Raw genomic sequence first — 13,188 nt, 5'->3', positions numbered from 1 at the left:
CTTGATGATGCTAATTATGTTACCACATTTGGTCGTGGAAAGTGGAAGATTAGTAAGGGCTCACTGGTTGTTGCCAGAGGCTCTAAGGTGGACACTCTTTACTTCATGCATGCAGGTGTTTCTCACCATGCTAATGTAAATGCAGCCGAGCTGCCGGAAATCTCTATGTGGCATAGCCGGTTGGGACACATGAGTGTCAAAGGAATGGAGCAATTGTCTCGTTTGGGTTACTTGCCTTCTCTAAAGTTTTCAAGTTTTCAGTTTTGTGAGCATTGTATACATGGCAGGCAACTCCAGTGCCCCCACAAGAAAGCTCTTGGACAGAAAGATGCTCAGTTAGAGCTTGTGAATACAGATGTATGTGAGATGCCTCAGCTTTCTTTGGGAGGAGCAAAATATTTTGTGTCTTTTATTGATGATGCCACACGCAAGGTGTGGGTTTATCCTCTTCGTTTGAAGAGTGATACATTCTCAGTGTTTCAGAAGTTTGTCGCTCTTGTTGAGAATCAAACTGGCAAAACACTGAAGGCTTTGCGTTCTGACAATGGTGGAGAGTATATGTCCAAACAGTTTCAGGACTTTTGTGATGCTAAAGGCATCAAGAGGGAGCTCTCTACTCCTTATGATCCTCCACAAAACGGGACAGCAGAGAGGATGAACAGGACCATTCAAGAGAAGGTCCGTTCTATGTTGTCACATGCTGCGTTACCTCATGGTTTTTGGGCTGAAGCTGTTATGACAGCCGTTCATCTTATAAACAGGTCACCTAACACGAGGCTTGGTGGGAAAGTGCCAAAGGATGTATGGACAGGGAAGCCTCCGTCATACAAGCACTTGAGAGTGTTTGGTTGCGTTGCGTACGTGCACATACGCAGGGAAATGCGCACCAAACTTGATCCTAAGTCTCACAAATGCATATTCCTAGGATATGGTGACAAAGGTGAAATGGGGTATAGACTTTGGGATCCCGTGAATAGAAAGATTATACGCAGCAATGATGTCATTTTTGATGAAACATGCATGTATAAGGAGCCTGCAAGGCAACAGGAGCCTGGCAGAGTCATCTTTGATGATGATGGACATCATGGACAACAACCAAGGGCTGTAAATCAGCCATTACAGCAGCAAAACCAGCCCTTAAATTGTGCTGAAAATGGTCCAAATGGACAGCCAGAGATGGCAGAAGATATCCCTATGGATATCCCACAGTTAGAGGAAATACCGGGCATGATATTTCAGCCTTATGGCATGGAACAGGAGCCACCAATAGGTGATATGCAGGCTGGACAGCAACCTGCAAATGATGGTCATTGGGTACGGAGGTCCACAAGACCCTCCAGAGCCCCTGACAGGTTTGTTCCAGGGGTTGACTACTTGATGCTCACTGACTGTGGGGAGCCCTCATGTTATAAGGAGGCTTTACAGAGGGCAGACAAGGCTCTTTAGGAGCGTGCCATGAAGTCAGAGATGGATTCTCTGCACAAAAATGGAACATGGAAGTTGGTGCATTTGCCTGCAGGCAAGAAGGTTTTGCCATGCAAATGGGTTTACAGGCTCAAAGTTGCACCAGATGCAAAGCCAAGATACAAAGCCAGGTTAGTGGCTAAGGGCTTCAAGCAGGAATATGGTGTGGACTTTGATGAGATCTTCTCTCCAGTGGTCAAAATGACCACACTTAGAACTGTGTTAGCTTTGGTTGCGCATGATGATCTGGACTTGATTCAGATGGATGTGAAGACTGCTTTTCTTCACGGTGATCTCCATGAGGAGATATATATGTAACAGCCAGAGGGTTATGCAGTGAGTGGAAAGGAGAAGCTTGTATGCAAGCTGAAAAAGAGTCTTTATGGGCTCAAACAGGCACCAAGGGAATGGTATCATAAATTTGATACATTCATGAAATCCCAGAAATTCAGGAGAAGTGACATAGATCACTGCTTATACACCAAGAAAGCTTTGGATGGCAGTCTATTGATCCTCATCTTGTATGTTGATGATATGTTGATTGCCGGGAAATCTCGTAAGGAGATGGATGCCTTAAAGCAGAGGCTGCATCAAACCTTTGATATGAAGGATTTAGGTGATGCAAATCACATTTTGGGTATGCGGATACTTCGGGACAGAAATCAGCATGTGTTATATTTGTCTCAGAAGGAATACATTGGCAAAGTTTTGCAGAGGTTCAATATGGACGGGGGGAAGAAGACTAGTACTCCTTTGCCTCCATATGTGAAACTCAGTGCTATGGACAGCCCACAGTCAGATAGTGGCAGGGCTGATATGGCCAAGATTCCGTATGCTTCAGCTTGTGGCAGTCTCATGTATGCCATGGTTGCTACTAGGCCGGACATTGCATTTGCAGTGGGAGTGGTTTCTAGATACATGGCCAACCCTGGCAAGAAGCATTGGGAAGCAGTGAAAGGTGTCATGAGATACCTGAAGGGCACACAGGATATGTGCATTTGTTTTGGCAAACAGGATGCATTAGTGCATGGTTACACGGATTCGGATTATGCCGGTCATCCAGATAACCGAAAGTCTACTACCGGTTATGTGTTTACATTCACAGGAGGTGCTGTGTCATGGATATCCAGGATGCAGAAGTGCACTGCCTTATCTACTACAGAGGCCGAGTATATTGCAGCCACAGAGGCTTGCAAGGAGGCACTATGGCTATCTCGGTTAGTGGTTAATTTGGGCTATACAGGGGATATTCCATTGTTGCATTGGGATAGTCAGAGTGCCTTCCAGTTGGCAAAGAACCCTGTCTTTCATGCAAAGACGAAGCATGTGGATGTGAAGTATCACTTCATCATAGAGGTGATAGAGAACAAGCAAATTCAGCTTGTTAAGATTCATACGGATGACAACCCGGCTGATCTGTTGACAAAGAGTTTGCCTCCGGAGCAGTTTGCTCATTGCAGACACTTGATGGGCATTGGATGAGGCCAGTTTCAGCCTTGATATGGCCTTGTATATTAACATATACATGCTGATTTTTCTTTTCCTTCATTTAAGGGCACTTTGCCTTTAAGTGGGAGGTTATTGGGGTAGAGGCATTATGCCCACCCTTATAGTGTGTACAAGCCCATAAGTTATAGTACATAGTACACTTAGTACTTTTAATATACTAAGTGCACTATGTGTACTAGTGCAATATACATGTGTGATAGGGGAGTCACACACTCATCCCCACAACTCTCTCTCTCTCTCTCCCTTGCTTCTCTGTGTATGTCTCCCACATGAATAACTCTAACCCTAATTCTCTCTCCCATTAAGGGCGGGCGCCCAAGTGTGGACGCCCGATGACCGGCCAAGAGCCTATAAAAGGGTGGCCAAGGTTAGTTATTGGGATATAGAGAGTCTCGCGAGTTTGTGAGAGCTCTATGGTCTTGGAGCCTGTATCTAGTGCGGACGTGCACCTGCTTTACGCAGGCCGGCAGCAATCTCGAGGCCCGCGAGAGCAGCTTCGTGGCGGTATGGGACGTCGCGAGGAGGAGATTGGTCGGTACGTCAACCTAGTTAGCTCAGCTCGTGGCTCGGTGGGGACAGCCAAGTCTGTGGGCTTGCCCACGGCTGTCATGGTTGGGAGGTGAGTCAGGCCTGCACCCCCTTGTTGTTTGTTCAATCTCGTACCAGGAACGATCACGAGGAGATCCGTGGGGATTTGACAACCTTGCCCACGAATGTCCGTCCAAGGGACTAGTCCGGTAGTTCTTCCAAAACTGAGACCAGAAAAACTTTCCTCGCCCAGAAAACAAGGGCGATTCCTCTAGAAAAATCTTCTAATGAAAATTTATCTAACGGGGCCAAGAGCCTTAACTATCCTTTTTTATTCCGACTGAACCCGCGAGTCACATGGCCGAATCAAGGAGGGACTTGCACTTGGTTCATAGAGATCATCGCTTTTTTCCCCTGAAGTGAGACAGAGCCGTTGATTCTTTCCCATAGAGCAAGCTTCTGACCTCAGATGCAACAAGATGTTATCAAATTTGTCAAAGCTTGTCATTCGTGTCAGATAATGAAAGCCTCTCGACAACTTCCTCAAGGGTTACTTCAACCGTTGCGCCAATTCCCAATGAGAGATGGGAAAGTATCAGTATGGATTTTATTACCACTTTGCCTCGTTCATCCAAAGGCAATGCTCAGATTCTTGTGGTGGTTGATCGATTTTCCAAAATGGCGCATTTCATTCCTTGCAAGAAAGCTACTTCAGCCCCAGATGTGGCATCATTGTTCGTACAACATGTCTTCAAATTGCATGGTTTGCCGAAGACCATCATCTCTGACAAAGATCCAAAGTTCACTGGACATTTTTGGACGTCTTTGTTCAAATCTCTTGGCACGACTTTGTTGTTCAGTTCAGCCTTTCATCCTCAAACAGATGGACAGACTGAAAGAGTCAATCAGATTTTGGAAGAAATGATTCGACATTACATTCAATCCCGTTTGGCATCATGGGAAGTTTATTTGCCACTCGTGGAATTTGCTTATAATAATTCCCATCATTCAGCAATTGGATTAACTCCATTTCAAGCAGCATATGGGCATACTCCTCTTGTGCCTACAAACTTTGTTTTACAACACAAAGTGGCGTTGGCAGATCAGTTGGTTCAAGAGATGCAAGTGTGCTTGTGCAAGTTCGAGATAAATTGGTCCATGTGCAACAAAAATATCAAAAACAGGCCAACAAGCATCGTCGACATGCATATTTTCAAGAAGGAGATTTGGTCTTGTTGTATGTGGCACCTCACCGCTACAAAACAGTGAAGTCAGTTTTTCCAAAGTTGCGACCTCGCTTCTATGGGCCTTTCAAGATTCTTAAGAAAAATTCAGTTGTCAATTACAAGAACTTCCACCTTCATGGGGGAAGGTTCATCCGACTTTTCACATTTCTTGGCTCAAACATTATGTTCAAGGAGATTCGCCTGTTCTAGACTTATCTTCATATGTACCAAAAATTGAAGATGACCATATTATCCTTGTTCCAGAAGTAATTCTTGATGTGTGACAGAAGGAAACAAGAAGAAAGTTGACTACAGAATTTCTTGTGAAGTGGATGGATTTGGATGAGTCTGATTCCACTTGGCAAACAGATGAAGACATGCAACAGTACCCTAATCTTCTTCAGGAGTTCTTTGACAAACGGATGTCTATCATTTGACACGGGGGTTTTATTTTAAATGGGAGGGAATGTCACGATTGTGACGTATGTATGTATCACATTCTCTCTTCATTGCTGATTCCTGTTGCAAATGCAAAGAGTAACCAACCAAGGGAACCCCTACCCTCGACCGGTTGCGACTCTTCGCCAAAGAATGTACCTCTTCATCAAATAGCCACATCCCTTCGACGAATGGTTGTATCCCTTGATGAATGGTTGTGCCTCTACATCGAATAGACACATCCCTTAGCCTAAAGTTGTATCCTTTCGTCTATGGTCATGTCCTTTCATCAAAGGACATGCCTCTTTAAATGTGTCTCTTCATCTCCTATATAAGAGACCTATTGTACTCAGTTTAATCAATTCAATTCAATCTTCTCTCAAGTGTTCTCCTGAATTCTCTTATTCTCTAAGCTAAGTACTTAAGTAGTAATCAGTATACAATATGAGGGATTAACAACATAATCCTCACAACTATTGGAGGCAGTGTCCCAAGCGGAAGACCGAGAAGGGTGAAGATTCCTCGGCAGCAATCATGAAAACTCCGGCTTTTGTGCACCTGGAGGTGATGGACACCGATGTTTCATTTTCTTCATGCAGGGAGGAGATGGGAGGATTCTCCGCAACGGATACTCGGGAGTGGATTCTAGACAGTGGTGCTTCCAGGCACATGACTCCTTCCCGTTCAGATTTACAAGATCTCTGCATGTATTCTGGTCACATTCTTACTGGGGATACATCCACTATTCCAGTTCACAGTGAGGGCAGGTTGGAGATAGTTCCCGATGGCAGAGGGGGGAAGCATTCCTCCCAGGTGTTGTATGTTCCGTCACTTGGGTTTCATCTGTTGTCAATGCATCAGGTTTGCAAGACTGGCGTACGGGTGGAGTTTGATGAGCATTTTGTTGCTCTCCGGGACAAAGCAACAAGCCAGGTGGTTTGGGAAGGCGGAGTGGAGAATGGAATTTACAAGCTTACTCTCTCTCCCAGGTCCTCAGGTTTATGATGAGTGGCATTCTGGTAATGGCCACTTAAGTGTGGATACGCTGCAGGTACACGCTTTCCGAGACTAAATGGTGGATAGCTTGCCAATAGATGGCCGCAGTTGGCAAGAACTCTCCAATACTGATGTTGGTAGTTCTTGTGTTCGTCAGTCAGAGGAAACTAAACACGTCACTTATGCTCTGATGTCTCGTAGTATTCAGGACAAAGAACCTCCTGTAGATGAGGATGTTCTTTCCACGGGGACCTTTCGGAAAGCCAGGCAGGTAGCAGTTGATTACTTGCAGAAGGAGGTGCATACCCCACGCTTTGTGCTTCCGGATTCAGAGGGGGTGGTTGACAGGTTTCTGAAAGCCTTGCATGGTCTTCACCAGGTTTCCAGGACTTGGTTTTTCACCGTAACAGGTGTTGATCCTTGTGAGCAGTGTGATGCTTCTTTGACTCAGAAGCAGAATGGTTCATTGATCTTGTTGATAGACACCAGATTGGACGTGAGCTTCCTGATGAGGTTGTTGAGCTCATGGTTGCAGATGACTCTTTGGAGGCAGGATTGCGTATCCTATGGTTTCTACGGCATGCGAAGGATCATGGACTCTTGTACACAGGAGAGGGATTGATTGATGGAGTCTGACTCCACGGTGGAAGTGACTCAGTTTGGGGAGGAGATCCGAACACGAGGAGATCTATTTCAGGCCCAGGAGCAGTTTTATGGAGCAGTAAGAGACGGTCATCTTTTGCCTTGTCGACGACAGAGGCAGAGTTGCTTGTGAGGTGGTGAGGTTACATTGCAGGATTGGGCTTCCACTGGAGGAACCCATGGTCATCCAGAGGCACTTTGTTTGTGAACAGATCGTTGTTGCTGATGACATCTTGCTAGAGTTCTGTTCGACGGAGGACAGTATGGTGGACCTCTTTAGGAAGTCGCTATCTCACGATTTGCTCAAGCGGCACCCCAGCTCCCTGTGGTTGGTTTCACAACCAACAGCTAAGAGGGGGTGTTAGAAGTCATCTCCTGTCTTTATCAGACACCAGGGCCTCTGTTGTGGGTGTGCCCGCCCTGTATAGGTGTTTTATCATTTTTCCTCACTCCCCGTTTTTTTCCCTATTTTTTCCCATTTTTTCCATGATGTGGGTGGCTGCCACAGGCTAGCAAGAGCCTCTGATGCTAGCCGACTGCACTCATGTGTACCAGGAGCTGGCCGACTTCATTAGGAGGGGTCGTGGTATTTTCTCTGCTGGCCGACTGGATGTGCCCAGTCGTGAGGGCCACTAGTGCTGGCCGACTGCATGATGGGGCCATATAAATAGGCCCCATTGCCCCACATTGTACTCATTCAGTTTTTCCTCGGGATCTTGTGTATAGAGAAGAGTTATACGCCTATCTCTCTCCTTCTCTTGTGCTGTCTATTTTCTACACTCTACTTGCTCTTGTGGTCTCAGATTTGGTTATCATTTCCGCTGCATTCTGACAGAAATGGCACGAAACCAAATGAGATAGCAATGCTGAAATTTAAATGACACTACAATAGGGCCGGAAGGGCCGACCCCCCTTGTTATATGATTGCATTATCAAGGATTTCTCAAGATACAAGCTTCATGGACATCACATGCCAAATTTCCAATGACATCCATGCAATGAGAACATTTTGCAAACATGTTTTGTCGAAGTAGAGGTTGACTTTTGAACCCCACTTCCCAACCCCAGCGCCTTGCCACATTTCCCAACCCCAGCGCCTTGCCACAAGCAACTATGCTCCACTGGCATCTATACATAAGCATGTGTGCGCCAGGCCGAGTCATAGAAGACCTTAATGGTCAAGCACGCAAATGTAGAGTAGGTGAAGAGAATTTGTAGAAGCTCTTACTGAATTTTCTGATTTTGAGAGAAGAAATCAGCTTTTGCTCAAATTGTCAGCGATAGAAATGCTCCAAAGCTCTTTCAGCAAGTACATATCCATGAGATAATAGGTGAAGAGGACCCCCAAGGGCTGGACAGCAGTGTAGCTCTCATTTGCAGGTTGATCCAAGCGATGGAGAAGCAAAAAACCATGCCAAAAAGTAAGTAAGTGAACTGGTTATGCTGAAAATTGCCTTCCTTTTCCCCGTGATGAAGTAGGCGCCTATTTCCCTTAAAGGAAGGGAGAGGATAAGCCTTTCCATAAGGATAATGGGTGGCCATTGGGCCACCTCAGCAGGAGCCACATCTCCCCCATAAGTGGAGAGGGTGCCCAATAAGCAATCCACGCTCTTTTATTTAAAAGAGTGCCTGATTTATGAGAGTTTGGCCGGCCACCAATGATAAGCATGGCCAGGCTTGTGAAGACGAGGAAACATAGGGACAATCTAATGAGGAACCAAATACCCTACTTACCTCTTTCTAACAGGCTACAAAGGATTGCAGAAAGAGGTATGAATATGTGTATATCCTGCTGAGATCCTGCTCCTCATAATTCATAAAATTTTCAATGGACTTGAAGAGATGAAGCCTTTCTCATGCTGTATAATCCTAAGAGTATGCCCAGCATGCACTTGTCTAGTGGCAACTTTCAAAATTGACATACCAATCCCCACACAATGCAAGCATAATTCTACTGAATAGAACAAGGTCAATCAAGTACAAGAGCTGGAAAATCACCTCCATGGTCTGCGCAGTGGGGTTCCGATCCATGATACTCCTTTTACTTGGTTTCTCTTGATGTACTCGTGCAGCCCCTTCCAAGTGAGAAGATGGAACCCCAGGCAATGTCTTCTCTGGAACTTTTCTCACAAATTCGCTGGCTTTTGCAGCTTCCTCAGCTATCTTCATGGCCTCTGGAAGAGGATCTTTTACCACTGCGTTTAGACTTGCTTGACCTTCCTTAAGCTCTGATTGAGCTTTTAGTATCTCGGGGGTGCCCAAAACAGCATTTCCACCAACAGCAGCAACCGTTTTGATAGCATCACTTTCATCAGGATAGAAAGGAACAAGTTTTCGCCTCTTGCTTCGTAAAGTAATGGTGCCATTTAGACCTGGCGACCCTGAAATTGACACATGAGACCTTTAATTATCATAAATCAGGCAATCTAAATTGTTCTCTCTTTGTGTATGCATGTGTGGGAGATGGGGGGGATGCACACACAGACATATGTACTTGTACTACAGACATCACTCAACAAGGGACATTAAACCCCCCATTTCAAAGAGATCTTTACAGTCCAGCAGCATAAACAGCACATAATCTACAGGAAGAGAAAAGGAACCATCTAGCTTAACCTCACCTGCCCATGGGGGTGGACTCAGACAGGCCGGTGATTTCATAAGGGTAGCTACACACTCATCTCTCTGCTCAGTTGACATGGCCGGAAATACTTTTGCATGCATATTTTGGTGCGCTACCGACTCTTCTTCAGGATTGGCTAAACACGCACCCTTTGAACTCTTCCTTTCATGTATACTGTGTATGAGCTTCTGGCGCAAGGGGGATGATGTATTTGTCATCAAGATGTTCTCCTGAAGAGTTGCTGGTATTTTCCTCTTACTCAGCAACTGAGGATCCAAAGAGGTTCTTGGTTCCATGGATGCATCAATGGATCTTTCTACTGATCGTCCATGAGGCAGATAGAGGTCCTTTGTGAAGGATGCATCAATGAGTCTTTCTGGTGATGGCCTCTTACTCAAATCCTTTATGATAGATGCACCAATGGGTCTTTGAGGTAATGACCCATGAGGCACAGAGCACCCCTTTGTCAAATTCTTTGGCATGGATGCGTCAATGGGTCTTTCTGATGATGACCCATGCCCCTTAGTAAAATCTTTTGCCATAATTGCATCAATGGATCTTTCTGATGATGATACACGAGGCACGTATTGGCCCTTAGTCAGATTCTTTGCCGTGGATGCATCAAAGGTTCTTTCAGGTGATGACTCAGGGAGCTCTTTATTCAAATCCTTTGCAATGAATGCATGTATGGGTTTTCCTGGCGATGACCCATCAGCCACATACAGCCCCTTTTTTGAGCTGGGGGCATCAATTGGTGAAAACCCATCAGGCACATACAGCCCCTTCTTCAAATTCTCTGCCACACCCTCCAAAAAACCCGATCCAACGTCCTCCCATGCATCAGAAAGGAAGTTCTGCATCATCCTCTTCACAAACCCCATCTTGTGTCTCTTAAGCAGGTCATGGCGGAGCTCAGGCTGCTTCTGCACAGCCCACAACTCCTCCTTCAACTCCAAAAACCTCTTCCCAAATTCTGCATCATGTTCCGGCTCCTGTGTATCCTCTGCATACTCCCCCCAGTGCTTCTCCAAAGCTTCATAGAATTTAGGCCAATTGTCGGTCTCACTGCGCAGGTGCTGGGCGGCACACTCGACCCTAACAGCGAGGTGAAGATCCTGCAGGGTGAGAGGAACCCTAGTTTTGTAACCATCGCTGGTGATGGCAGGCACGTGGAATCGATCAGGGCGGCCTTCGGAGTGGTAGAGGAGCAAAAGAACAGAGATGGTTTCCAGGGTTCTGTCTGAGAATTGGTCTTCCGAAAGGTTGAAAGACAAGGACTTGAGGAGAAGCATTCTCTTCAAGTGCAGGCTGCTGTCGGGGACAGGGTAGGCTTCCGCGAGGGCTCGGATGAGGCCACTGTTGGAGCAGTGCTTCAGAACATACTCCCATATCCACTCCTTGCACATGCCCTGTAGGATCAGGTCCTCCTTCGAAGGAGAACCAGACATCATCAGAGACTTGTATGCAGCATACACAGACATCTCTACACAATCAAAGCTTCTTCGAAAAGCCACGTATTTTAGAACTTCTCAATGTCTGTAAATGTGTATATGTACATTTTATATATATATATATATATGTATGTTGTCTTTAAAACAATCTTTCAATGAAACCATAATATTACTGATCATAATTTTTCAAAATATCCAGTCCATTAATTTACAAAAATTATCATTCGGACTCTACGTTGAGGACCAGCTGGTCAAGCAACGAGATCCAATATCAAAATCTAGTTCACAAAAATAATTCCTTTCCAGTTCATCCATGTCTTCCTCGACATACGCATGGGTGTCCTAGCAACCGCGAGCTCGAGTAAAAACATCTTCAACCTTTAATTAGAAAAAGAAATAAAGCAATATAGTTTAAGGTCCCTTTATTGATTAATTGAAAAAAGAAATAAAGCAATATAGTGTAAGGTCCCTTGTTGATTAATTGGAAAAAGATTGTTCTTGCAAAGATTAACACACACACACACACACATATTATGTGTGTGTATGTGTGTGTATTATAAGGTCCCTCCTTATTTCTTGTATTTGTAAATAAATTCCAGTTCTAGAAATATTTTAGTGAGAGAGTATTCAAAATATATCTAGAATGCTCCAACTTGATAGGATTTGGGAGGAGGAAGACTATATGGAGGAACAGACTCCCAAAGGATGTACTATTGAGTCCTTGCTTGTGGCATACATGCAGCTTGGATATCATATCTCTTGGGAACATTCATATTTTGCTTGGGAGGAGGAGATGTGGGATAGTGATTGGAATGGGAGTGACAGTTTAAAAAGAGGACCTTTGTATATGGCAGTGCTGCTTAACTTATAAATATAATTATTATGTTCCAAAAAAAGGAATTATTATGGCAGTGCTCAACTTATAATTATAATAATGTTCCCAAAAAAAAATCCTCCAACTTGAGTTGAAAATTTTAAACTAGTAAGGTAAATAAATTAGTTTATGACCTTAGAAGAAAATAATTTAAGAGTAAGAGAATCTCTAAATGTGCAAAATGTGGACATGTGACTAAGTTAAATGTATATGTAAATTATGTGATCCTATAAGCACATAAAATTTGATAAAAAATAAAATAATAAAAGGTAAAATTAAGCTGTAGAATGTGTACATTGGATTTTTCTAAGAAATTAACCCTTATAGATTTTACCATACATGTGCATGTGCATGTGTGTGTGTGTGTGTGTGTGTGTAATGCATTCAAACATCATCTAAAATTAATTAGAGCCTAGAAAATAAATCAAAATGGACATGACCAAATAGAAAATAATTAATGTGTAAACTTGGTGAAGAATTGTTAAGGTTGAAGCCTAGAAACGTCATGCACTATTATTCTCACTATTTTGCCCTTGTCATAGGATTCACCCATGTGTCACTCTGTGGCTATCTCATTTTACCATGTGTAAGAAGGGAGAGTTAAAGAGTGAAAGACAAGCTTTATTCCCATTTCAAATTCAAATTTTAGTGTAAAAAGAGCAGACTTCAATAGGGAAGTCATTTATGTGGTGAAAACGTATCTCTTTCTCTTTATCATCATTGTTTAAAAATAGAACACCCCATCATTATATGTGAGGTGTGCATCTATTTGAGGATAAGTAACCACACATCTCCACCAATGAAAAAGAAAGTAAAAGCAATAACCATTTCTATTTAAAATATATATTTTTTCTTAATAAAAATTCTACATACATGCACACACATACTCTTAGGTGTGGGTACACATGCGAGAGTGTGTGTGTGTGGGTACCCACACACATGCACACATACTCTCAGGCACGTATACACACACTTGCACGCACTCATGCACACTCACACACAAACATACAGACACACGCAAGCACATACACACATAGTCGTTCACTTATATATACATATGCACATACACATGACTACGCATGCACACAAAGTCGTACACTTGTATATGCACATGCACATACACATGACTACACATGTACATAGTTACACACACTCACATGCATGCATACAGAATCAACATACACCTAATCATCCACATGCATGTACGTACACACACACACCCACACACACCCACACACATGCATATAACACACATACACACACACTCGCTAGCTTGCACATACTTGCATACACACGCACAACACAAATACATGTGTGTGCGCACACTCGAGTGTACACACACATATACACATGCACGTATGCATACACACACAAGTGCATGTGCACGCGTACACATACATGCATGCATCCACACACAGGCACTACACACTCTCTTGC

At 44.0% G+C, this 13,188-nt stretch overlaps 1 protein-coding gene across 2 annotated transcripts in view; it reads right to left on the bottom strand.

The window, feature by feature from the left end:
* LOC147628961 (uncharacterized) overlaps positions 1–10,970 on the bottom strand; it is a 62,984-nt gene extending 52,014 nt beyond the window's left edge. For both annotated transcript variants that reach the window (XR_015267865.1, XM_086812136.1), the window contains exons 1-2: positions 9,425–10,970; positions 8,802–9,184 (exon numbers count right to left, since the gene is read on the bottom strand). Coding sequence is in view for 1 of the 2 variants with exons in the window: in XM_086812136.1 (XP_086668262.1) it covers positions 8,802–9,184; positions 9,425–10,907 (1,866 nt within the window). In the remaining variant the exon portion in view is untranslated. The remainder of the gene's footprint in view (positions 1–8,801; positions 9,185–9,424) is intronic.
* Between the last annotated feature and the right edge of the window lie 2,218 nt (positions 10,971–13,188).

The sequence above is a fragment of the Cibotium barometz genome, chromosome 18, assembly GCF_041138505.1.
Source record: "Cibotium barometz isolate CiBa-2024 chromosome 18, ASM4113850v1, whole genome shotgun sequence".
Lineage (NCBI taxonomy): Eukaryota > Viridiplantae > Streptophyta > Polypodiopsida > Cyatheales > Cibotiaceae > Cibotium > Cibotium barometz.
The sequence above is the reverse complement of the archived record's forward strand: the minus strand, read 5'-3'. Positions and strand labels throughout refer to the sequence as shown.